The following is a 22,904-nucleotide window of genomic DNA, read 5'->3' as shown; positions in this document are numbered from 1 at the left end:
GAATATCACACTTTCTAACAGTGAGACATACTGCAGAATGTCAGTCTATGTACACACAAAGAGGAACGCAAGATCGTATACTGTAACTATGTCTGAAGGCAGTACCCGGACAAATGCCTACAAAGAAATGCGACCTATCGGAGAGCACAGCAGCATATCAAAGAAACCACTTCCCTACGATAGCATGTATCACCATATCCCCTACACATGATGGCTTAGACGCTGCTAGCCAACAGCCTCCTGACCAACACCAAGCAAAATCTTCCCCTATAGCATATGCCATGTCTCACTCCGTAGGCATTTCCCTTTCCTTCGGGCAACTTGCGTACAACTTCCATCCATCCCTTTTAACATATAAGACGACTCTGTGTAACCCTTCCAATCAAGTACATGCAACATCCCTGCACTCCTGCACAGCTCTTACCCAATCAACAGCCACCATGCCCCGAACGCGTTCCCACTCCATGCCCTACTCCACCCCCTACCCTTACATCCCAACTTCCCTATACACCCACCCATCCGTTCCCTTCTGCGTCTCCCCTACCATCGACTACTGCCAAAGTGACGCCTCCTCCTCTCCCCCGCCCAGTCCACCCCAATCAATCACCCCACGTCCCCTCTCCCCACCCCCACAGCAACCCTCACACCCACCACCACCTCCCCCACCCATCCCTCGAAACAACTACCCCAAACTCTACATCCTCGACGGCGACACCGCCGCCGGCCTGGCAATCCGCTACTTCATCCACGAACGCGGCGGTGTCCGCCTCCGCGCCGGCTTCATCGACGTCCAACTCAAAGACCAGATCCTACCCTCCTTCATCTGGGAACAAGACCATGCCGGCGAGCTACCCATGCTCTTCCTAGACAATCCGACGCGTAGACCCGTGCGCAAAGTTGTCGGCTTCGAAGCCATCACCGAGTACATAGATAGCGTGTCGCCCACGGATCGCTACCTATATGGGAATACGGAGCAGGAGCGGGCGTTGATACGCTCGTGCATTCACTGTCTGCGGCGAGATGTGGTTGAGCCGCTGTATGAGTGGAATAATCATTACTTGGGGAATAAGACTGGTGAAGAAGTCACTGGGTATGCGCCGGTGCCGGGTCGGAGGAGGGCCCTGCAGGAGAGGATCGAGATGACGCTGGACCAGGTGGAGGAGAATTTGGAAGGGTTGGAGTATCTCCTTGGGAAGTTCTGCGCCGCCGATGTGTATCTCTTTGGAATGGTGGTTGCGCATGCGGATCGCTGGCCGTGGTTCTTTGATGATGAGAGGAGACCTAGAGTCTCGGATTACTTTGCTAGGATGAGTGAACGGCCTATGGCGCATTTAGCGGATGAGTTTTGGGATACTACCCGGACGACGGTGGTGGACTAGGGTGATGTTTGAGGTTTTATATTTGGGACTTTTGCTTTGTATATACAGACTGTCTGGTATTGTGCGGATTTGTCTTCTGTCGATTTTGTTTGCTTGTTTTGAGTTCGCTGAGTAGTCCACGTTCCAAGTTTATCGGTCTCTTATATATAGTATAAGTCGCCCATGAATGGTGTCATTTACTAGGACAGCCTCCGGGTTATGAATTTGAATATACAGCAGCGTTAATCCTGATGACTTTGCTCTAACTAGACTAGAAGGCTGAGTCGGTATAGGAACCCGCTCGGGCCATATGAAAAGGTTTCCTCAGAAAGGTCCATCAATAGTATCATTTGTGTGGCTGGTCTGGGCATCGACTTGACTCTCGGCATCCTCTCCGTTAGCGCCGTGGCTGCCAACAAGGGGTCTCGGTGATAAACGCATTATCATTGGCGGATGTGGGTTAGCGTCTTGTGGCGCCGCTGCAGCATGTTAAGCATTACAGCATCATAGCATCGGGACTATAGCTAACTCCGGGCTGCAGACTGTCGGACAACTACTTAAGACGTCACAATGGCACAGCAAATTCTCATCTTCTCCAGGCAACAAGCATCAGAATCATTGTTGAAATGTCGTTCTTTTCCGCACAGTCCACCAGTGAAGAAGTCTGCCAAGTCCTGGCGGACCACATTAAAGGGAGCAAAGGTATGTCCAACTATCCCTCCTCGATTTTTCAAATTAAGGGAGAATCTAACTCTCTCAGTCCTAGTTACTGGTGTCACACTGGGCAGTGTAGGCGGCGAGGCAGCTCTTCAACTTTCCCGTCACCAGCCGGCTCTCCTGGTCCTGGCCGGTCGCAACCTGCAGACTCTCCAGGCTACCGAGATTGCCATCAAAGCCGAGACACCGGATGCAAATACTCGTCTTCTCATTCTAGACCTCAGCTCGCAAAGAAGTGTCCGCAAGGCAGCTGCAGAGGTGAACAACTATCCGGAGCGCATCGATCATCTCATCAACAACGCAGGCATCATGGCGACATCGTACACAACCACCGCAGATGGAGTGGAACTGCAGTTTGGAACAAACCACATTGGCCACTTTCTCTTTACCAACCTGCTCTTGGGGAGAATGATGAGCGCAGAGTCAAAGGTTCGAGTGGTGAATGTCAGTAGTGCCGGCCATAAGCGTGGACCTGTCAGGTTCGACGATGTGAAATTTGAGGTTTGTGTTGTCCCAAAAATGATCACCCCTCGTATATGAACTGATGAAGGAAACCTTGGCTAACACTCAGCTAGAACGGGAAGTGCTACGACAAATGGCAAGCATACGGCCAAAGTAAAACAGCCAATATGCTCTTGTCGGTATCACTGGCGGAAAAAGTAGGGGAGAAAGGGGTGGAGTCATTCAGTCTCTATCCTGGACGACGGGAGACTGGCATTGGAAGACATTTGAAGCCAGAAGAATGGGTCATGGCTGGTATGTAGAATTCCGACGTGACAGACATTGTTTGGTAGTGAAGGATGCTAACCTGAACATAAGGATGGAAACATGAGGATGGGAGCATCAACGATGACCCAAAGCTGAACTGGAGAACAGCCAGCCAGGGAGCTGCTACCTTGATTGTTGCGGCATATGATCCAAGCATTTCTGGTAAGCACGCTGCACCAATACTGAGGGGTAGATGTTGATAGATTGCAGACAAAAATGGTTCGTACATGGTCAATAACCAAGTAAATAACGGCGAGGCGGTCGACTACGCTCTGGACCCGAAAAATGCGGAAAAGCTGTGGAAGCTGAGCGAGGAGATCGTTGGCCAGAAATTCGAATACTGAATGCTTCCTATCATATAAACACCGTACGCTGACCGAATCCATCTTGTTCGTTCCAAGGTGTCCCGCTGTGAGATGTATAGGTGGTAAAATGTGGATAGGGTGGCTTAGTTGTCTTGCTTGGCATCGTAAGTGAAGGAAGCTTCTGTTACACTCGTGAATGTATTTTCTGTGCTGCTTGAAGTACTGCCGCTGCCAGTATAGTAGTCCCCAGCCCCTTGCCTGCGCATCCGACCTGGCACTGTGATATGCGGTCAACGAAGCGATGGCAGAGACCGGTAGCCTTCGCCAGACGTCGCTCCAACATCGTCGCGGGTATATACTGAGAATCAGGCATTCCTCGCATTACCTTGGCTATCGTAGCATAAATTATTGTCAATCCCAACCAGTAAAATAATAACGGCGGTATATCATCAGTATTGGGTATAACCATTCTCTCTTCCGGTTTGCCACACGGTGTAGGCATGGGCCCCGCTGTGGGCGGCACGATCATAAACATAGGGTGGCGACATTCCGACTGCCACTCGTGATACCAACTCAAGAGATTTTGCTCGAGGCCGATTAACACTTTCATCAAGTGTATCGCAGAGTCGCATGTGGTCTTATTGCGATGAAGCTCATTTTGGGTGTGCCTGTGTAATTGGCCTAACTTGTACAGCATATCAAGAAGTATGTCGAATCTATTGGTTGACGGTTCGATATGCGAGAGTAAGGACAAAGAAGGCTCATGCTTGACATTGGTACACATGAGAAGAAACTGGGGGCCCGGCTTGTCAGATGCGTCAATCAGGAATAAGATGAGCCTACCTCAATAGTACGGAGTCGGCGCAGATCCTGCGTGTTGAGCAACTCCGTTGCAAAGTTGGATTCACTAGCTAACTTGCCGGCTGCCTGGACGTGGACACTCCATGCATCTTCCTGTCCTGACGATTGTGCACAGACCTCGTAGAGTGCAAGGATCATGGCAGAGCGGACGAGATCAGAGACGTAGTCTATATCTGTTAGTGTACATATTTGCTGTATCGCTTGCACGTAATGGTGTCTGCTGTATTGTGCCAGGTTGTGATCTTTTCGCAAGGAGGCCACATGTGCAAGTGTCAATGCAGTGAGGGCTGTCCTGACGACTGGCAACACGGACTGACTGAAGGAAGGAAATAGTTTTACCCAGTGAATAGGCGACTGGTCCTTCGGGTCTGGAGCCTCTGCGGGTAAGTAGTCGCGCAGGAAGATCGAGACCAACTGCTCCTGGTTCTGGGCCACTATCAAGGATCGATTGTTCAATCCAACAATGGTGGTGTCCCATAAAGGAGCGCGACTCCTAAATTCAGTCAACAAAACTGTCCTCCAGGTCAGATACCGAGTAGTAACTCACAGGTCAGAGTAACCTCCACAATCGCGGGCTGAGGATTGACATCGCATACAAGCTGGCCGGGTCTTGTCGCACTAGTGCGCCCGGAAAGTAAGGCATCAGCACCAATTGATTCGGCTGATCAACAAAATTCATCGCACCTTGAGCTTGCGCATCAGACAAGTCCGGCAGCTTTGAGCCCTCCAGGTGCTTCGACCCATCTTTCACGCATGAGCCTGGCCTCAAGCTGTGCCGTTGCATAAAAGCCGGATGGTTGTCAAGAAGAAGGGAAAGCGTGAGGGATGGCGAGGCTGACGGCTTAGCCGAACGCCGGCACATGACTACGAGAGCTGATCAGTGGACACTAATTTATTTTAGCTAGTTATCAGAAGTATCGCATAGTGCTTGCTTTACTTCTGTTGCTTAAAATGTCTGAAAGTTTACGTGTTCTCCCCATTCCCAGGAATGCCCTATCAAGTCTCCGAACGTCCCGAAAACACATCCATCAGCTGCAACAGACTATCCCATCGGCCGTCCTTTTGAACCTCAATCTTGCCCTCCGGAGTCATCACCTTATACTCATCTGCCGACCGTGTACCATAGTCATAGTCAGGCTGGTCGTTCACAAAGGCCACTAGATCTCGGATCCAGGCGTCCATCAAGACGCGCTCTGCAGGACTGGGTCCATGCATGATTGAGTAACTGGTTATTGTCAGTACTGTCTGTAGTCAGGTAGGGCAGGCTTGCTTACTTCCAAATGGGTCTGTCCATGCTGTGGCTCACTCCAAAAGATGCTGGCGCTACCTTTTCAGTGATGAACGACAAGCGGTATGCGATGAGATACCGCCAGACATCCTTGAGATCCACCCCGTGCTCCAGGAGATTGTTCACCAGAAACCTGTAGGGCGCTCGGACCTGCCCGTCGGCGATGATTTGTCCGAATACAGATTGCCATTCCTGCTTGTCTGTGGAATCTGGTAGGACATAATGGCGTAGTAAACGGTCTGTTGTGGCAGGAGAATAATAATTCGACACTTGCAGTTTCAATGATTCCAGATTGGCCTCCGGGCCGTTCGTCACGGCATACAGTGTGTTTTCATCTCGGACTTCTCCAATAAACAACCGCAGGCCACGCCTCTTGAACTCGGCGGCGAAAGATCCATTGCGATAATAGTCAAAGACGCCTGGATGGGTGAAGACACCATCCGTGACCGGTCGGAAGGTGTGGTGTTTGAGTTTCATGATCGCATCACACAAGTCCGTTGCACTGATGGCTCGCAGCTTCTTCAACTTCTCTGCCCCTTTCAGGTCTGCTGAAATGCCAAAGTGCTGACACAGTTCATCGAACTGTGGCTCACAATCCTGTACTGTCTTGGGCTGGGACGGAATCGCGTTTGAGTGCATGTACAGTCTACGGAACTTGTTGCGCATAGCTTCCTCCATCTCGCCCCGGAAGTCATACAGAACTTGAGCTTGAACCGCATAAGCGCCAGCACTGCGACCCGAGATTGTGATGTTCTCCGGGTCGCCCCCAAAGGCAGCAATATTCTGGTACACCCATTCCAGGGCGAGTCGCTGGTCCCAAAGACCATAGTTTCCGACTTCTTGGCCAGCTGACTCCTCTCGCAGTGCCTCGCCTGCCAGAAAGCCAAAGACATTCAATCGGTAGCCCACTGCGATGAAGATGGCGTTTAACTGTGCAGTGGAGATAAGTTCTGTGGGGTCCATTCCCGGCTCCTGGCTGGGGTCGCCAATTTGGAACCAACCCCCATGAAACCAGATGACGACAGGCCACCTGGGATTGCGCACTTGGGGGTCAGGAACGGGTGTCCAGATATTGAGGCGTAAACAATCTTCATGATAGGTGTGTTTAGGTCCACCATGGGAACTGACGGCTTTGGAGTAATTAGGCTGCGGGCAGACGGGGCCAAATCGCGTCGCATCATAAGTATCCCCGGGCTGGCCTGCGGTGAGCTGTTGCAAAGGGTAGGGTTGAGGTTTTCGCCATCTCAAGTCGCCGACCGGGGGTTGGGCGTATGGAATTCCGGCGAAGCGTCTCGACTGTGTGCCATTTTGCAGGCCTTTGACACAGCCACTTGTTCCCGGCAATGGGATCTCACACTCGGATGTTTGGTAGGAGATGTGGTTTCCCATGGTGTTATAATTCCGCTGGTTTGTCTTTCGAAAGAACCTGGGAGTAGAAGACAAGGATAAGAACACTAGCGGACAGAGTGTTGAATAACGAGGGGCAGTCAAGAATATATGTTTGCTAGTGAAGACTACGATAGGTGGCTTCTATCTAGTCTAGATGGTACTAGTTTAGGTCGTAGTTTAGTATTATCTGCCTGCATGAGGGGTTGCGGGCGCCACAAGGCCCTGATACGCTCTGATTGGCCGGTGGGCTAACGGTGCTTGTGTGAGATAAGATACACAAGATACTGGGTTTGGAGAAGAGATCGGCAATCCGAGACGCGTGAGGGGATTCAAGCCAAGGGGGTCCATGAAACTAATGAAACTGTGGTCCTACTGGTTCAGGGCACAATGTAGGCATCCGCCATTCTTGGTCGTTGATCCGTCGGCCTCTATTTTTAGGCACCGATCGATGCCAGAACCTTAATTAAGGGGACAGGGACGGTGTACACTCAGGCTATATGACCCTCCTTCGGGCTGCATCTGTGGCCGACCAAAGACGCCAGGAAAGGCTTTCCCTGCGGGGACTTCTGATCCAAGAAACCGACGCTTGTTGTTACCTCTGGAACGTTTAGAAAGAAGGTTTGGGCTGGCGAAAATTTTCTGCCGACTTCACGTGATCACAAGTGCCTCAGGAGCCGATCCCCAAGGGGGCAAATTCAGAACGAATACGATGATCTTAATCCTCCACGCCAACCATGAACGACCAGCTGCCTATGCAGATTCGCTCGCGGAGATCACACAATAAATCCCGCGCAGGATGTCAGAATTGTAAAAAACGGCGTGTCAAGGTAGGCCTCCCACTGCTTCCGTCGGATGGAAACCGGACGAACACTGTCAACCCTCCACTGTACTATATATTACTCCCCTCCTATCACTAGTATACAGCATCACTAGGCACAATGTTGTCGTCTATCTTACGTGCCTTGGCTTGCTTCATTCCCAGATCTGCCTCATATACCCCTCTCTCTGGTCATACTGATCTTCGCCAGTGTGATGAGAAAAAGCCACATTGTACAAAATGTGTGCGACACTCGATCGAATGTGATTTTGCTTCCCCAGCCGCCTCGACCTCCCCCGATCCAACCCGCCGATTCCGGTTTCGACCATCCAAATATCAACCCGGTTCAAGAACATCATCACCCAGCACCCGCACAGAAGCTGTAACAAGCTCAGCTGCATCCGCATCCACTGGAGTGCAATGTGATCTCGCTGGAAGTGCCCTGTCCGGTGGCATCTCGTTTGCCGACCTGAAGCTCTATCACCATTTTGTGACCTCAACCTACAAAACTCTTGCAGACGAGGAAATGGACCACAAACGCGTCTGGTCCCATCACGTTCCACAATGGGGCATCTCGTTCCCCTCTATCATGCATCTAATTCTGGCGTTGTCGGCGCTGCATTTGGCGCATGAAGATCCCGCTTCGCGCACGCAGTTCATCGCTCAAGCTGACGATCACTTCACTTTTGGGGTCCGATCGGTATCTGCTGTACTGTGCCTTCTGAATACGGAAAATTGTCAGCTCATCTACATGTCTGCGGCCCTCATCTGCCTGGTGTATTTCGGTCGCGGGCCCCGTCGCGGCGAATATCTGGTGTTTAGTGACATCGGCCGATCCGAGTGGCTCATCTTGTTGCATGGCGTGCATTCTATTCTATCGCAAAATCATGATCGCGTCTTCACCGGTGTTCTAGAACCGATTCCGGACGATAGTATCGGCGGTGTGAGTGATGAGTTGCAGGCAGAACTGGACCAGCATCTGCAACAGGTCCAACAAGTCCAGGCTTTTATCATGTCTCATGTGACCGATGAAACGTCCCGAAGCTTGTTCGCAGCTGCCATAAATGATCTACTCTCGGCATTCGAGGAAGTGTATAAGATGCGCAGCGCTGGGAAGGATGGCATCTGCCTGATGCATCTGGTGGTGGGGTGGGTGTACCGTCTACGGGCGGAGATGATCTCTCTTTTGGAGCAGAAGGACCGATACGCATTGATTCTCTTTGGGCATTGGAGTATCTTGTTGGTGTATCAGCGGTCGTCGTGGCTAATGCAGGGATGGGATGCGCATGTGCTGCATGGAGTGCGCACATCCTTGGGAGAGGAAGACCAGCAATGGCTTGCGTGGCCGATCCAGGTGATTGAAGGGGGAGTACCTACACATAGCACTTCCATACTGTAATAGTTCAATAATAGCAGACCGCATACTTCCTATGCACATATGAACATTTGGACAACGAATCAACTCAAAAAAATTTCACAAAACCTTCACAAACATACTATGTACTGCGATAACCCAAAAACAAAAGAAATTATAACGAAATAAAGCACCGGGAAAACATCATTTCCCCCCCTCCTCATCACCAATATCCGCCATGGGCTGGCAATACTCCGCCGCCTCCTTGGTCCTTCTCGCCCTCTTAATCATCGTTCCCGGATGATAAACCGCCAACACGGCCATAGAAACGAACATCAACGCGGCATCAAAGACATAAATATAGACCTCCTGAGTGTTCAAAGGGGACGTCTCATTGGCTCCAAACTGCACCGTCCTGACCAAGTTTCTCAGCATCAACGCCCCACACGCCACATACAACGCCCACATATACCGCTTCCATCCGCCCATCAACCACGGATTCTCATTGACCACCCACGTTGGCTCGCGACTCAACCGCAAATGAAACACAATGGCAACCCACACAAACAATAGGAAGATTACCAGAGAGAATATCAATCCTGCCAGGACGGCTTTGATACCCGTTTTCATGAGATGCTCGTCGCCGGTGACTTGCACCCCCGCACCGCCAATCTGCGTTAAAAAGCAGATGACGTCGTTGAGAACGAAGATCTTGGTGAGCCATTTGGGGCGGATGACGGAGTGATGTTCGGCAGCGAAAGCGACGATCATGCGTCCGAGGATCATGTAGACGGTGGCGGCGATGAAGGGCGGCGCGCAGAGGATGAGCATCTCCTGCAAGGCCCAGGGACCGATGAGCGTCCGGCCTTGATGGGACCAGGCACGGCCATAGTAGCCGAAGGTTTCACCTAATGAGAGATTATGTTAGATGGATGGGAAATTGGATGGACAGATGTCGTGGTAGGGCTCGGGGCAGTTGATAGGGTAAAGATGGATTCGACGCACATATTCCCCCGATAACTAGCGGTATGAAGTATGCAGCGCGGTAAGGAAACATCATGACGAAGTGAACAAGGGTCGCAAGACCGAAAATAGCCATGAAAGCGTATCCGGCTGTCTCGGACGGCGTGTAAGGGTAGAAATCGACGTAGGGATCGGAGCCATTGACGCCGGGGTGGAATTGAAAGTCCATGGTGAAAGCAAAATACAATTCTGTAATATTAAGAACAGTTGGATGGGTGCGAGTCTCATCATCCCAAGTTCTGGTTTGATGTTCTTATATTTAAGAAGTCCCTGGAGGAGAGCCATGGTGGTATTACCAAATCGGGTAATTCGTGAGCGAGTACGAGCGGGTGCGCGATGAGTTTGTTCGGCGGGACAAGAGTGGGGAGGGCTAATTTTAGCTGTCGGCGTTACAGGGACAGGGACCACGAAGATAAGCATCTTCCAAGATTCGGACTGGTTGCGTGTGTGTTTCATCGTTGCCTATGGTCCTGCATATCTAGCTCATGGTTGCACTGTGGCCAATCTCTACTGTGGGTAAATGCGAGGCGCCATAAGGCAGCGATGAATCCTTCTAAGAGATGAGGACCCTCATGCACGCAAACTCTGTATAGTGCTCGATCTACTTTGTTGCTAGATTTATTGGCAAATAGCTCACGACAGCTAGAGCACTGCCGATCATCTCTACCGGTTCCAGTACGTCTACGGATACGTACGAGAATATTGCAACAAAATTAGAAGAAGTCTATTCGAGCGGCGGTACGCCTCAGGGCACGAATCCGCAAGTCTAATCTAACACGCTAACTCCAGAATGGCATCAATCATAATGCGTCTATTTGCCGAAGACCTTGAAGCGGTCCTCCAGGGGCGCAAACGCCTTCTCGCCAGGCTCCGAGGTAGGGACGCCGAAGACCAGCTGAGCGTCGAGCTTCCACGAGGCCGGCAGGTTCCACTGCTTCTGGATCTGCTCATCAACGAGCGGGCTGTAGTGCTGCAGGTTGGCACCGAAGCCCTCGGACTCCAAAGCGGTCCAGACTGGGACGAGAGTCAGCAAGTGATGATGATGAAAGATGGTAAGGACCGTTATGAACCGGTAGGAATATTGTTAGGTGGTAGATGACTTACTAAGGTACTGGGACATGGCATTGGACTCCAGGGCAAAGGGGTCAAACTTGTCGGCGTAGATGGCGAACTTCTCCTTGATACCGGCGAGGGAGTCATAATCGACGAAGAAGAGGACCTACTGTTGGTTTAGCTGGATGATTCGGTCAATCCAAATTATAGGGGCAAACAGACCGTTCCGTAGCCCGCGCGGAAGGCTTCAAGCTTGGGCTTAGTCTGGTTCTCAAAGTTCTCCTTGGGGAGGGTGCCAGCGGCAACCAGACCCTCCATGGCAGCGATAGCAATGTCCCAGACCTTCTGGTGCTCCTCCTTCAGCAGCAGAACGACGCGGGAAGTCTGGGTGTTGAAGGAGCTGGGCACGTGCAGGACGGCGTTGGCGACGATGCTCTCAATGGCATCGTCGGAAATGGGGCTCTCAGCCTTGAGGCCGTAGTAGGTGCGGCGGGCCTTGACCAGCTCCAGAAGGGAGGTGGTGGCAGGGTTTTTGAATTGCGGCTGTGTGGAACCCATTGTGGGAGTATTTATGTCTAAGTAATTGATTGATGGACTGAAATCAATCGGTATTGAGAGTTATTTTGGAAGGCTGACTTGAATGTCAAACTTGACGTCGGGGCTGGACTACTGCTTATATAGATATGCGGTGTGCTGCGAAGAGGGGTTTTGATTTAACCCCGCCAGCCCGGTGGGGAATACATTTCCATTCTATTGAACACTTTCATCTTCTTCATATTTTTCATTATTATCAATCTCATTTACCGTGGCGTGATTGCCATGCTCGACCAATCAGGATTTGTAAGCCGGAGGGGAGAGACCCTCACTGATGAATTCCGAGGATTAATCAGCTCTTAGCAAGACGCGGAATTAACTAGCTGCCTTCCGCCGGAATATGGGTAAGCAAAGGTGCATTTGTCAAGCCTTGCGCACATCTTCTGCTGTAAACTTCCATCTCTCTCTCTCTGTCAATCATCATGCTGTGAAATATGAAATCAACAAGAGGGATGCATGAAGGAATGGCTTGATTCGAAGCCAAGCACGTGAGGACAATTAATTGATGCCTGAGGTGTCACTACTCTTAGGACCACGTGATCGGGACTTCTTTCAGCCCAGTGACACATGGGCGATCGATGCCTCAGGCATGAGGATGGCTGAAAAAGTATTAGTAGACCACCAAACTATTGTGTAGTGACCTTCTCTAACTTCAGATTCCCTCTCGGGTCTGCTACTACTACAGTCCTGTGTACGAACAAAAGGACCCTTTCTCCTTTTACCAAGCTGAATTGACATCTATCGGGGTACCTCACTACCTCTTGTTTGACGCGAAGACCTTGAATCCATCTATATACTCAGAAGAGTGACTGGCGAGGGAATGAATGCAATACCCTGACAGCACCCGACTATCATTTTAAGACGTCAGCCTAATAAAGCACTAGTACAAAAACATTTCAATCCATATGACATGCTGAGGGACAAACGAAAAGCTCAACGGAAAAAACGTCATTTACCAGTTGACAAGCCGAACATTCTAGAAAGTGACCGTTTAGAGCGCGCAGCCGCCCCCCCCCCCCCCCCCCCCAACTTGAAGCAAGGAAGCGAGGAAAAGAAGCCCGAAAGAAAGGGAAATTGGAGAACCACAAGGGAGGGAGGGGGGTATATTATGGCTGTCTCACGAGTCATACCAGGTGCAACTCTTTCTTTGCAGGGTGTACCAGCCGGGCTATTCTCTCAACAAGATGCGAATCGGGCTGGCGCCCATTCGTGGTCCACACTTCCCACTGGATTTCCAGTTGCGCACCATAGTTAATGAACCATGAGACTTTGACTGTGTACTCTCGGTATGCCACCTGCCCTTGCCACAGTGTCTCCAGGCTGTGCTGCACTTGGGTGGGTGCGATGACTGGGGCATAAGTCACGAGTGTGGCTAGGATAACATGTTAATTGCCAAGAAACTTCGGCTGGCATATAAGCGAAAGGAAAATCGAGGGATACTGACGTTGACTTCCACCTGGCGGGCCCAAGCTGAACAGGTTGATGTTACGGCCCGTCTCATTGGGACGGAAGCGTACTACCGCTGGGAACTCGCCTTGCCGCGGAACATCCCTACACCCCTTATATACTCAGCTGTGTTAGCCAATTCCTCTCTCATACCCTGTCATCTCTCCTGAGATAGTCAGGGCGCCTCACCTGTCTGATAGCAACAAAGGTTTGAGAGCCGTTCGTAAACCCATTGCGCCCTGGTTCGATGAAGGGAAGGGAAAGTTGATAGCCTCTCAAGCTCTCGACGCGTCGCGGCCGGTCGATTGCCTGCAAGACCGCCCCGCGCGCAACGGCACTGATACTACCGTATAAAGTCAGGATTTGTTTCCATGCCTCATTTCCGTGCCTCCAACATAACGAGTGGCACCAAACCAGGGTGATCGGAATTCGGTTGACTTACGCCTGCGTTATCGGACTCAACAACTCCGGTCGGCTGTCCGCGGGAAGGTCATTGAGGGAGTTTCGCATGTACTCCCGGAAGTACTCGGATTTGCTCATTCCTCCTACCAGGACAACCTTGGTTATTTTACCCTGGTATTGTCCGATCATATGCGTGATCACATCATAAACATGGGTGACCAGCGGATGAAAGGCGGCGACGAGATGCGCGGAATTAAATCGATGGTCGATCAAAGCATTTCTCCTCAAGATTTGAACGTCAACGTGGCTCCCTTCCTCGCCGGTAAACTGCTGCTTGGCTTCGCTAACAGCACGGCGTGCGATAGCAGCAGGCCGACCACGCCGGAAAGCCTGGGTGCTCTGGAACCTATTGCGAAGTTGCTGGAACAGTGCTGAATCCACGTCGACACCCCCACAACGGATACCTGGGCCGATTAGCTATCAATCACGGCGGTCATACCAACTATAAAACCAATGCTATCAGTACATACTTTGTGGCGCGTGCGGGGCCTTCAAGTTGTGCGGCGGCAATCCTTCCACCTCTATTATGTCTAGATCCTAGAAGCCTTCATGTTAGCATGATTGTTTTATGACCTTGATCAAGCACCCTTACCGTGGTGGCTCCACCACAATCACAAACCAGGAGCACGTCCCCAGACTGAACTCAGCTAGTCAGTTCATCTTCAATGCTATCATAGGAAGAGGCGGCCGGGAAGTTTTTTGATTGTTGTTGCTCACCTGGATGCCTTGGTTGGCCCTGAGACTAAATTCAACCCATCGGGCCGCAGCCCAAGACTCAGATGTGTATAGTACCTGATGGCCTGGCAACTCGAGGCGGGCGTGCGTAACGGCCTTTCGAAATACCTGCGATCCAACGGGAGACCAGCAGCCTGGCATGGCCAGGCACCAGGTTACCTGAGGATTCACCGAGTGTCTCCGGAGTGTCGCAAGAATTTGCAACCGAAGTGCACCCAAAAAATCCCCAATGACCGTCTCTACGGACCTCTCACCTGTTTTACCTATTTTCCCATTCACGATACCTTCCAGATTTGATCCACGTACATCCAAAGCCGGCGATCCGTCGATGAGAAGTTTCGTCCAGGCTAATGCGTCATCGCTGTCGGCAGCCTGGTGACCCCAGACAAATTCACCGTCGTCATCATAAGCCATAACAGACGGTATACAGCAGTCATCATCGTTGCCAGGTGTCCAGACGCGGATAGGGATGTTGGGGCCGGCGTATGTTACAACTATGACGGAAATTCTTCAAATGTTAGTGGTTGCCCGGCGGGCATACATCAACACGTTCACTCGGAAGATAAAGAAAGGGTTGGTAAGGGTGGCTTGCCAGTCTTTGTAACACCAACGTCGATGCCTACAGAATATTCACTTGGTTCAGTAGACATGGTTCATCATTGAAGATCCACTATATTGTAGCGAGAAACTGAAAGATGGCGAAGTAAGAAACCAAAGATGACATCTGGCAATTCGACTTTACCAAGATGGGGCCTTGGGAAAACACACGTTCGAACTATTCTTATATGTGTCCATCCATGTCTCTCATGGAGCCGGGAAGATACAATACTCCCAAAGGCACTAGAAATTTTTCTAAGTGTAGGCAAGTCTGCCCTTCTGCAAACTCAGCCATGTGTCTCGCTTTGCCATAATTGCCAATAGGCCTTCCTGCGCCCCCCATCTTGACAGACCTACCGGCTAGAAAGTGTTGTTGTTTCTCAATGTGGAACAAGGTTTTGCGGCTTGAGACCTCACAAGGTTTACTTGTGGAATACGAGATGGGTTTCCCATGAAAGCTACCCCATGAACAAAGACCAAAGAAAGGAAATAAAAATAAAAATAAAAATAAAAGGCAAAAAAGAAAAGAAAAGGAAAAAGGGGGAGAGCTGAAGAAACGGAAAAAAAAAAACAATAAATAAACAAATAAAATAAAAGAACGGATGAGGGTACAAAAGTACATGAAGATAAAAAAAAAAGAAAATCTGACAGAAAAAATACAAGGTACCGATGACGATTTGATCAAAGCAAGATTGCAACAATGATCATTCCTGCATGAGGTCGGCCTGATCCTTTTTGTTTCCCGTATACGTCTCTCCATCCACTCTTATTCGCTCCTTTCCTTTGCCTCGTGATTTTTCCCTTCTTTTCTTTGGATAACATTCTCCTACTCTTCACCTCCTCTGCCTTCTTCAGCCTGTTTCCCCTTTACACTCACCCACACCCACAGGCACCCTTCCCTTTTCTCTCTACCTCTCTTCCTCCGTGAACTTATCATCATCACTACCATGGCGACGACTAGCACCCAGACGAAACCTTCCAAGCATTCCCGGGAAGAGGAAATGGAGGAAACCCCGTTGAATTGCCAGATCCCAGTCCCTAAGCCAGCCATCTACCCCAATGAGATGTACCTTTGTCGACGAGATGAGTATCACGACATGATCAATCATCATAAAGCTGTATTTTACACCCGCGCCACCCCCAGAGCTGCAGAGGTGACGGTCGGCCATGCTCTTGAGTCGGTCTTTGTTCGGGTGAGAACATGGGCAACCATGTGGGGAAAGGGAGAGTCACTCTCTCATCTTGCGGATTCGGATAAAAAGGCGATTATCGCCAGCCTGGATGAATACTGTGTCCAGGAAGACTGGGATAGCATCCTTCTCAGCCTCCCTCCTGCCGCTCGTGCTAATTTCGGATTGATCCTGGTTGAGACAATGCTGAACCAATTCATCTGTACCAAGTTCATAGATTCTCCTTTCTGGTTCATGGACGGAAAGATCAATGCCACCGATTCAGAGCCCCAGTCTGACTTCCACAAGAGGTTCCAGTACGTGTACGAGAGGCTCCTACAAGGTCAGTTCACATACCACCCTTTTCTTTGCATTTGATTATCATGATCTTTTGGTCTGCTCTTGTTCGTTCATCCCATCCGTCTTTGTTTCTTACTTCCCTCAAACTTCTCACCGGCAGACAATGCGATTTTTCTGACCCCTAACAAAACCACAAAGTTTCCCGCGAGGATGCAGCGTGGTGGAAATCCATCATTGTTGGAAAGCTCAACGATGAACCCTGCGTGATGAACAACATCCCACCCACTCCAGTCGGCCGCAACACAATTAAACATCGCACGGCGCTTGTGAAGACTTACACTGATGAGTTGATGCGTTCCCGGCTCTTCCAGCTCTTGCTTCGGGATCCAGTGACCAAGTACAAGAGATCCCAGCGCAAGAGTAGTCTGCGTTTACTCCTCGAATCTGCCGCTCAAACCGTCATTCACGGCGATGGTGGTCTCTACGGTAATATGAACATTGTGCGACTGCCAGATCTTCCGAAATTCAACCACTGGTCGGGCCAGATGATCGTCCATCCCTTCCACGCAGGATTTGAACCCGTTGAAGGCAGTCGGGTTTTGATTGTGACGCGGCCAAGCTATAGCTACATCGACATCATCTCCCTCAAACACTTTTGTACGGTGCCCCCATGGATGGTGAACCGTGCCGAAGTACTGGTGGCAGCCAAGGGGAGAAAAGCCCGGGCACTATGGGCAGCTGCTGCTGTCAGCAATGACTGCGAGGACACCGTTGGAATGGACAAGGAGGAAGGAGAGAGCCAGGAAGAGGATGACACGGAGGAGAATGCTGATCCGGTCAGGGATCTTCCGCCCCTACGAGAGACCATCTGGCGGCAGTAAATAGCCTCTTGAATATCTGGAACTGGATTTTGAGGAAGGAAGCCCTGAGGGGTTAGAGTACCCATAGACTTATTGACGTGTTGAGTACATTTTGTCGGTCGAATTTCAGTTCTCGTACCACCTAAGTCCAATCCTAGTCTATGTATTGTCTATCTGTCGTGTTCCATCGTGCCCCTTCGTCCCGGAAGTCAGTTTGGTTATTTCCAGCGACGGTTGTACATGCTGCCCGCATTAATGGAACGTCAACACCAACCCTCTTCGTAGCCCTTCAACCCAATTAACTGTGAGTGTGTTATCCCAAGGCATATTGCTGTAAGTTTAATGAAATTGGAAGAGGGAAAAGGAAATCTATATTCAGTTACATTCTAGATACACAGACGATCGCAATCGAGAACAAGAAAACCTCTATACCAAGAAACCCGAAAAGAAAAACCAGGGAAAAAAGCCTCCCACCCTCAACCACTGAACTGTGATGGTACCCTTTTGTTTTGTAACCAGAACAAATATATAAGGAGGTAAAGGCCCGGGAGAGAGGCCAACAGATCCGCAAGTATCATGATGCCCAGCGGGGGATGAGGTCTCTGACAACATGTGTTATCGTCCCTACCTCTGCCACCCGTTGATCCTGACGGTCCTGCACCTCGAAGGTCCAAACCAATTTAGCATGTAACACAACGTCAAGACGCCAGAATGCGCGAAGGCGGTAGTGCTTGATAGTCCCATCTGCAGATGTCCAAGTGTGCGTGTTCTCTGGAAAATAGAGTGCCGCGAAGCCAACGCTTTCAGAGACTAGGAAGTGTCAGTTCGCAAAGTTGATCAAGAGGAAATGATGGTTATGGTGTCTACCAACCTCCGGTACTATCATACCGCCGGATTTCGAGGTCACGCACATGCTCACCTTGCTGTATGCTGTAAACGGTACTTATTTCGCCCCTTGGAGGTACACCGTCTCGTGCCTGCACCTGAAAACGCAAAGGCCCAGCTGTCAGTAACAGAAATAATGCTATAAACCCCGCGGGCGACCAGTGCGTACCTCAGTAAAGGCTATACGACGATGCCATCCGTGATGAGGAGCAAGCTCCGTTCCTAGCTCCTCGACGAAGGGGGTGACAAGCTCATAGGTATGTTTCCCCAAATACTCCATGGGATGGGTGATGGTCCCCCCCTTGATGGCTAGGCCGTGGGCGACAGCGGTGATGCTACACCTTGGAAGTTAGCTGCTGCTGCTGCTGGAGACAGGGACGATGGGAGCGGGGGGTAGAACATACGCATCATTGCCGCGAAAGGAATCCATAGGTACCTGGTAGATTGTGGGATACCTGGTAGCAAGCATGGTACTCAGCCTTCCTTGCAGATAACCGGATCGACTCAATCCACCAACTATGGCAATCTTGCTGGGATTCCAGTTATCGATGAGGGCTGCCACTCGGTCCTGGATCTGGGTCACAACAGGACCCATGCTCTGCTGGAGGGCATCCTGAGAGAAGGTGAATCTGCCCCCTTGCTGGTCAAAGGCGTCGCGTTGTTGACCTCGAAAGTGCCGGGGGAGATACCATGAGTCAAAACTGAGGTCGACACTGACCTCACTTTGGCCGTCAAAGGCGTGTTTGGTTGCGATGGCCGCCTTCAACCCGACATGCATGACCCTTCCCGATTTTAAGCGCAGTCCTAGGGTCCTCCGAAGATGGCTTAACAACGATTGGTCGATTCTGGGGTTAGCACAATCCGCTTTACTGTCCTCGTCATATCTCTGGAAAATAAGACGATGAGGTTCGGTCGGATGCACCGCAATAACATCCAATGCAGTAAAGTCCTGCCCAAGTTAAGTGTATTGATGATGAATCGATCGTCGGAAATCTTACATTTGTTAGACCACCCAAGTCGCAGACCAACACGCGGTCTCCTGGTTGTGCCAGCAACTCATTCCTCAGTCGGTTTGCCACAGCAATGGCCGCAGCCAGTCCTTCGGTCGCAAAGTAGATCCGACCTTCGTTCTGTCGGAAACCGGCCTGGTTGATGGCGGCCTCCATAAGAGCCAGGCCCTCTGCGCCCCAACAAGCCGGCAAGGAAAAGTGCCAGTCGATGTGTGGTAGGTTTCCGGTTCCCAGTTCACGCAGGATTGCGGGGTCGTTGCGAAAGGCGTCTCGGATATTCGACAGGAAGTGTGAGATTAATCTCACCGTCGCAGGGCGGTTTTCATAATTGAAAGCCTCTTCACCGCAGAAAAGAGCATTCAAGTCCAGTCCTGCAACTCGAACCTCAGGTGCCCCCTCCACGAGCATTTTGGTCCAGGCGTATCGTGGACTTTGGTGTAGCGCCTCCTCTCCATATGTTGACTGCTGATCCTCGCCGTTGGGGTAGGCTAGAACTGAAGGGATGATGCAGGAAGTTGCACCAGGGGGCGTCCACTCCACGGACCGTGCTCTCATCGCGTCCCAGTAAGTCACCACTGTGAACAATGTATTAGTATGGCGTCCAGCGAAACAAAGGGCTGAATGAATTAAAACGAAAACATAGAGAGCTGCGAAAAGGAAGGGCTGTCACTTGCCGGTCTTCGTGACCCCCTGATCAATACCCACAGGCAATCGCTGGTTGTTCATTTCAAAGAACGAATTTAGGGGTACAAACGAGAAGATAAGAGAAGAGTGAGAAACAAAGAGTCCAGTGAAAAGAATGACTGTATAAAGCGGGTCAAACAAGCTGGATGGTTTAATCGAAAGGATGGAACCATGGAATGAAGAGGGAGGCATCCAAAGCGGTCCTTGACCTTTTTATATTCTGTGGCCTCTGCTGGCATGAATGTACAGTATAGAAGTCAACACATCAAGCATGTTCTATTCCAGTCATTCTGTCTCTCCTCCCCTCATCTCCTCTCTCTCTTTCTCTCTCTCTTTCTCTCTCTCTTTCTCTCTCTCCATCCCACTTCCCCCCTTCTCCTTTTGTGTGTGTGGCTGTTGTATGTCTCTGTCTCTAACATTGTAACAGTCATTACATGACAATATAACAATATATACTTTCCTGGCAAAAGCCCTTGCCCAAAACGGCACGTGGACAAAGAAAGTTTTCCCATCCAAAACTCTGGGAACTCAAAGAGGGAAGTCGGAGGCGCAGTCTAGAAGAAACACTGAATAACAAAGAGGACAGGAGAAAAATATGGGCTGCGATATAATCCCCCCCCCAAAAAAAGAGGGTCGATATAAAAAGATACAAGGAATTGGAATCAGAGGTCAAGTTATTGAAAGAGCAATGTTTGTATTAAGGTCTAAATGGGCAAAAGAACCAAGCCGAAGGGCCCAGCTGAAGGCACAACCGAAGGATAAAATACTAGGGTTTATAATTACTCCGTAGTAAGGAAGCAGTTGTAATCCAATTTATTATTATCCTTTTCGTATGTCCTTGCCCGCCAGTCTTGTGACCAAGGTGTTCGTGTCTTCGTATTCTCTGTTTCTCATCTTGTTCCCCTCTCCATCTGCAGATCCTAGGCAGTTGAATTCAGTCTTTGATTCTCCCTCTAGTCTTTCCGCATTCTATTCTTACTCTTTCTCTTCGTCTGGCACCCTTCGTACTTGTTGACGCATCCTCTTCTATCGGATCGACAATTCTCCCTCTGCTGCCACACCATGGTCCCCCGTACGCGGCGGTCCGAGACCCTCAAGCGTGCTGCTAGCGTTGACCCCGAACCCGCCCGCCCGGGCGATGAGACTCCCCCGGAGTCAAAACGCGTCTATCCTACCGATTACTACTTCGGCACACGCGAAGAATATTCCGATTTTTTCACGCAGCTGACAAGAATGTCAAGCGCGGCCCTTTTCAGAAGAGGTTACCCCGAGCTTATGCATGACGAATTCAATCAACTGCACATATCGCTGAGGAATTGGACTTGGACCTTCGGTGTAACCGAGGAGGAAAGCCATCTCTCTAAAGATGACAAGCAGGAGATTATCGCTAGTCTCAAAGGTCAATGCGTCCAGGAAGACTGGGACAGTATCAAGGCTCTCTGTCCTCCTGCTGCTCGTGAGTCATTATGTGATGTCCTCCTCGAGGCAATGCTCTACCAATTTATCTTCGTTACGCTCATCGACTCCCCCTTCTGGTTCATGGACGGCAAGATTGATCCTACTGACGTGGATGGCGACCCTCAGTTCCATCGGCGGTTCCAGCATCTATACGAGAGGCTCCGGGCAGGGAACGGCTTTGGTGCGGCATGGCTAAAGTCTGCTGTTATCTCTGAGTCTAATGCGCAAAACATCCATGGTGGCACGGTTGAAGAGATGGAATTGGCCAGGTGCAACTCTGCCCGGCGCAAGGCGTTGGTGATGCAGTTCAGAGACGAGCTGCTTGGGCGTCGGGTCTTTCAACTCCTTCTCCGCCCTTTGGAGAGTGAGGCAGAAATAGCTGGCCGCAATGGTGGTCTCCACAGAATCCTTGAGCAAGCTGTTTACGCGGTCATCTACACTGAAGGAGGGATCTATGGCAACTCTGTGATATACAGGTTACCCGACCTGTCTGTCTTCAACTACAACTCGGATAACATGGTCGGCCATACCTACCATGGTACCAGTTCCAACCGCACTCCAGACTGTGCAGCTGCTCCAGGGGGTCGAGTTCTCATCGTCACTCGTCCAGGCCTCACTTACGTCGATATAGAATCGTTTGGTCAGCTCGGCAGGCGTCCTCCTTACCGATTATTGCCGGCGGAGGTGGTGGTCGAGGTGATCAAGAAGAAGCAGGCCAGTACCAAATCCAGGCCCAAGACCAAGCCCAAGACCACCTCCAGAAACAAGTCTAAAAAGCCTTCCGGGCCTGATCTCCAGTCCAACTCCATGTCCGAAACTTCCAAGTCCGCGTCTACGTCTCAAGCCGCCAGCGCGCCCGAAGTTGAGGACAACACCACACCCAGCGAGCAAAATGAACCCTTTGGGAAGTTAATCCCACCGTTAAGGAAGAGCTTTTGGCGGGAATGACCAGTTGATTGTTACTAATTGATTTTCTTTATTTCTTTCTTTCTTTTCTTTTCCCTCCTCCTTTTGTTATGTTTCTGTCCTTCTGCCCTTCTTCTGTCCGGGAGCTTCCTTTGTAAGTGTTGAGATTTTTGAGTGTGGGAAATAAGGCCTAGTTTGCTGTTACTATGGTATCGTTCCTTTTGATCATTACTAGACGGGTCTTATCTAGTCAGATATCTCGCGTCATCAAACCAGTCTCAAAGTCTGTGGGTGTATGCGTAGTGTATGAGATGGAATTATTATTGTCCTACTTGCTCGTTTGTAGTAATCTCTTTCGTTAAACCTTGGTAATACCACCATACGAAGTTGTTATCTTAGTCCCAGTTCCTCATTGGCACACATCCGTACCTTGAACCGGATATGACGGCCAAGGTAGTCGGGTATTGAAGCCTCTGGTCTGTTTCTGATAGTTTCAATACCGTCGGACAAGAGTTTGTCTATTTGACTTTTAGCCTCCGAAATCTGACAGGTATCAGCTAAAACCCTCCGAATGCCTCTGCCTCCTCCGTGTGATCACCAGATGGGAAAGACAGGCCACCCAACACTACTTTATCGCATCTTCGCTGGTAGAACATGCATTTACTGGTTGGAAGTTGGGTTGCAAGTCCCACGGCCTGATTTGGAGCGAGGTTCATTGGCTTTTGTGTCAGCCCCTTCCAATAGTCCAAATGTGAATCAGCCGTCGGCAACGCTACTTCCGGTCCGGCAACCTGGATTGACAACGGGAAACACATCTAGAACCAGTGGACCGCCTCAGTAGCATAGGTAGTTGCTCTCTTGGATC

General features: G+C 50.4%; 11 protein-coding genes across 11 annotated transcripts; 5 read left to right on the top strand and 6 right to left on the bottom strand.

Annotated features, from left to right (window-relative positions):
- Positions 1-440: 440 nt before the first annotated feature.
- BO79DRAFT_275916 (glutathione S-transferase family protein) lies at positions 441-1,458 on the top strand (the record flags this gene model as incomplete). Its single annotated transcript, XM_025687711.1, has 1 exon — positions 441-1,458. One exon carries the CDS (start codon positions 441-443, stop codon positions 1,377-1,379), a length of 939 nt encoding a protein of 312 aa, XP_025535034.1. The 3' UTR covers positions 1,380-1,458.
- A 526-nt stretch (positions 1,459-1,984) lies between these two features.
- On the top strand, positions 1,985-3,187 carry BO79DRAFT_221850 (short-chain dehydrogenase; the record flags this gene model as incomplete). The annotated part of the gene is made up of 5 exons (XM_025683536.1): positions 1,985-2,060; positions 2,125-2,576; positions 2,651-2,831; positions 2,895-3,005; positions 3,054-3,187. 5 exons carry the CDS (start codon positions 1,985-1,987, stop codon positions 3,185-3,187), a joined length of 954 nt encoding a protein of 317 aa, XP_025535033.1.
- A 123-nt stretch (positions 3,188-3,310) lies between these two features.
- BO79DRAFT_275913 (uncharacterized protein) lies at positions 3,311-4,871 on the bottom strand (the record flags this gene model as incomplete). The annotated part of the gene is made up of 3 exons (XM_025687710.1): positions 3,311-3,908; positions 3,992-4,502; positions 4,606-4,871. The coding sequence occupies 3 exons, from the start codon at positions 4,869-4,871 to the stop codon at positions 3,333-3,335; spliced, it is 1,353 nt and encodes a 450-aa protein (XP_025535032.1). The 3' UTR covers positions 3,311-3,332.
- Positions 4,872-4,896: 25 nt separating this feature from the next.
- Positions 4,897-6,747, bottom strand: BO79DRAFT_181452 (alpha/beta-hydrolase). The gene is made up of 2 exons (XM_025680151.1): positions 5,284-6,747; positions 4,897-5,234 (listed from the first exon to the last, which is right to left on the bottom strand). The coding sequence occupies exons 1-2, from the start codon at positions 6,684-6,686 to the stop codon at positions 5,006-5,008; spliced, it is 1,632 nt and encodes a 543-aa protein (XP_025535031.1). The 5' UTR covers positions 6,687-6,747; the 3' UTR covers positions 4,897-5,005.
- Positions 6,748-7,438: 691 nt separating this feature from the next.
- Positions 7,439-8,902, top strand: BO79DRAFT_203176 (Zn(II)2Cys6 transcription factor domain-containing protein; the record flags this gene model as incomplete). Its single annotated transcript, XM_025681699.1, has 2 exons — positions 7,439-7,513; positions 7,715-8,902. The coding sequence occupies 2 exons, from the start codon at positions 7,439-7,441 to the stop codon at positions 8,900-8,902; spliced, it is 1,263 nt and encodes a 420-aa protein (XP_025535030.1).
- A 159-nt stretch (positions 8,903-9,061) lies between these two features.
- On the bottom strand, positions 9,062-10,049 carry BO79DRAFT_275903 (RTA1 domain-containing protein; the record flags this gene model as incomplete). The annotated part of the gene is made up of 2 exons (XM_025687709.1): positions 9,062-9,765; positions 9,863-10,049. 2 exons carry the CDS (start codon positions 10,047-10,049, stop codon positions 9,062-9,064), a joined length of 891 nt encoding a protein of 296 aa, XP_025535029.1.
- A 572-nt stretch (positions 10,050-10,621) lies between these two features.
- Positions 10,622-11,559, bottom strand: BO79DRAFT_290642 (Nitroreductase). Its single transcript, XM_025688907.1, has 3 exons — positions 11,156-11,559; positions 10,985-11,099; positions 10,622-10,894 (listed from the first exon to the last, which is right to left on the bottom strand). The coding sequence occupies exons 1-3, from the start codon at positions 11,489-11,491 to the stop codon at positions 10,692-10,694; spliced, it is 654 nt and encodes a 217-aa protein (XP_025535028.1). The 5' UTR covers positions 11,492-11,559; the 3' UTR covers positions 10,622-10,691.
- A 1,092-nt stretch (positions 11,560-12,651) lies between these two features.
- Positions 12,652-14,820, bottom strand: BO79DRAFT_158837 (Hsp70 family protein; the record flags this gene model as incomplete). The annotated part of the gene is made up of 8 exons (XM_025678921.1): positions 12,652-12,899; positions 12,972-13,086; positions 13,163-13,316; positions 13,416-13,839; positions 13,906-13,972; positions 14,028-14,072; positions 14,153-14,678; positions 14,726-14,820. The coding sequence occupies 8 exons, from the start codon at positions 14,818-14,820 to the stop codon at positions 12,652-12,654; spliced, it is 1,674 nt and encodes a 557-aa protein (XP_025535027.1).
- An 894-nt stretch (positions 14,821-15,714) lies between these two features.
- BO79DRAFT_259463 (uncharacterized protein) lies at positions 15,715-17,117 on the top strand (the record flags this gene model as incomplete). The annotated part of the gene is made up of 2 exons (XM_025686365.1): positions 15,715-16,279; positions 16,435-17,117. 2 exons carry the CDS (start codon positions 15,715-15,717, stop codon positions 17,115-17,117), a joined length of 1,248 nt encoding a protein of 415 aa, XP_025535026.1.
- A 553-nt stretch (positions 17,118-17,670) lies between these two features.
- BO79DRAFT_203171 (Hsp70 family protein) lies at positions 17,671-19,546 on the bottom strand (the record flags this gene model as incomplete). Its single annotated transcript, XM_025681698.1, has 5 exons — positions 17,671-17,906; positions 17,968-18,079; positions 18,151-18,316; positions 18,386-18,930; positions 18,980-19,546. 5 exons carry the CDS (start codon positions 19,544-19,546, stop codon positions 17,671-17,673), a joined length of 1,626 nt encoding a protein of 541 aa, XP_025535025.1.
- A 1,165-nt stretch (positions 19,547-20,711) lies between these two features.
- Positions 20,712-22,081, top strand: BO79DRAFT_275894 (uncharacterized protein; the record flags this gene model as incomplete). Its single annotated transcript, XM_025687708.1, has 1 exon — positions 20,712-22,081. The coding sequence occupies exon 1, from the start codon at positions 20,738-20,740 to the stop codon at positions 22,079-22,081; it is 1,344 nt and encodes a 447-aa protein (XP_025535024.1). The 5' UTR covers positions 20,712-20,737.
- Between the last annotated feature and the right edge of the window lie 823 nt (positions 22,082-22,904).

This window comes from Aspergillus costaricaensis, assembly GCF_003184835.1.
Source record: "Aspergillus costaricaensis CBS 115574 unplaced genomic scaffold BO79scaffold_43, whole genome shotgun sequence".
Lineage (NCBI taxonomy): Eukaryota > Fungi > Ascomycota > Eurotiomycetes > Eurotiales > Aspergillaceae > Aspergillus > Aspergillus costaricensis.
The sequence above is the reverse complement of the archived record's forward strand: the minus strand, read 5'-3'. Positions and strand labels throughout refer to the sequence as shown.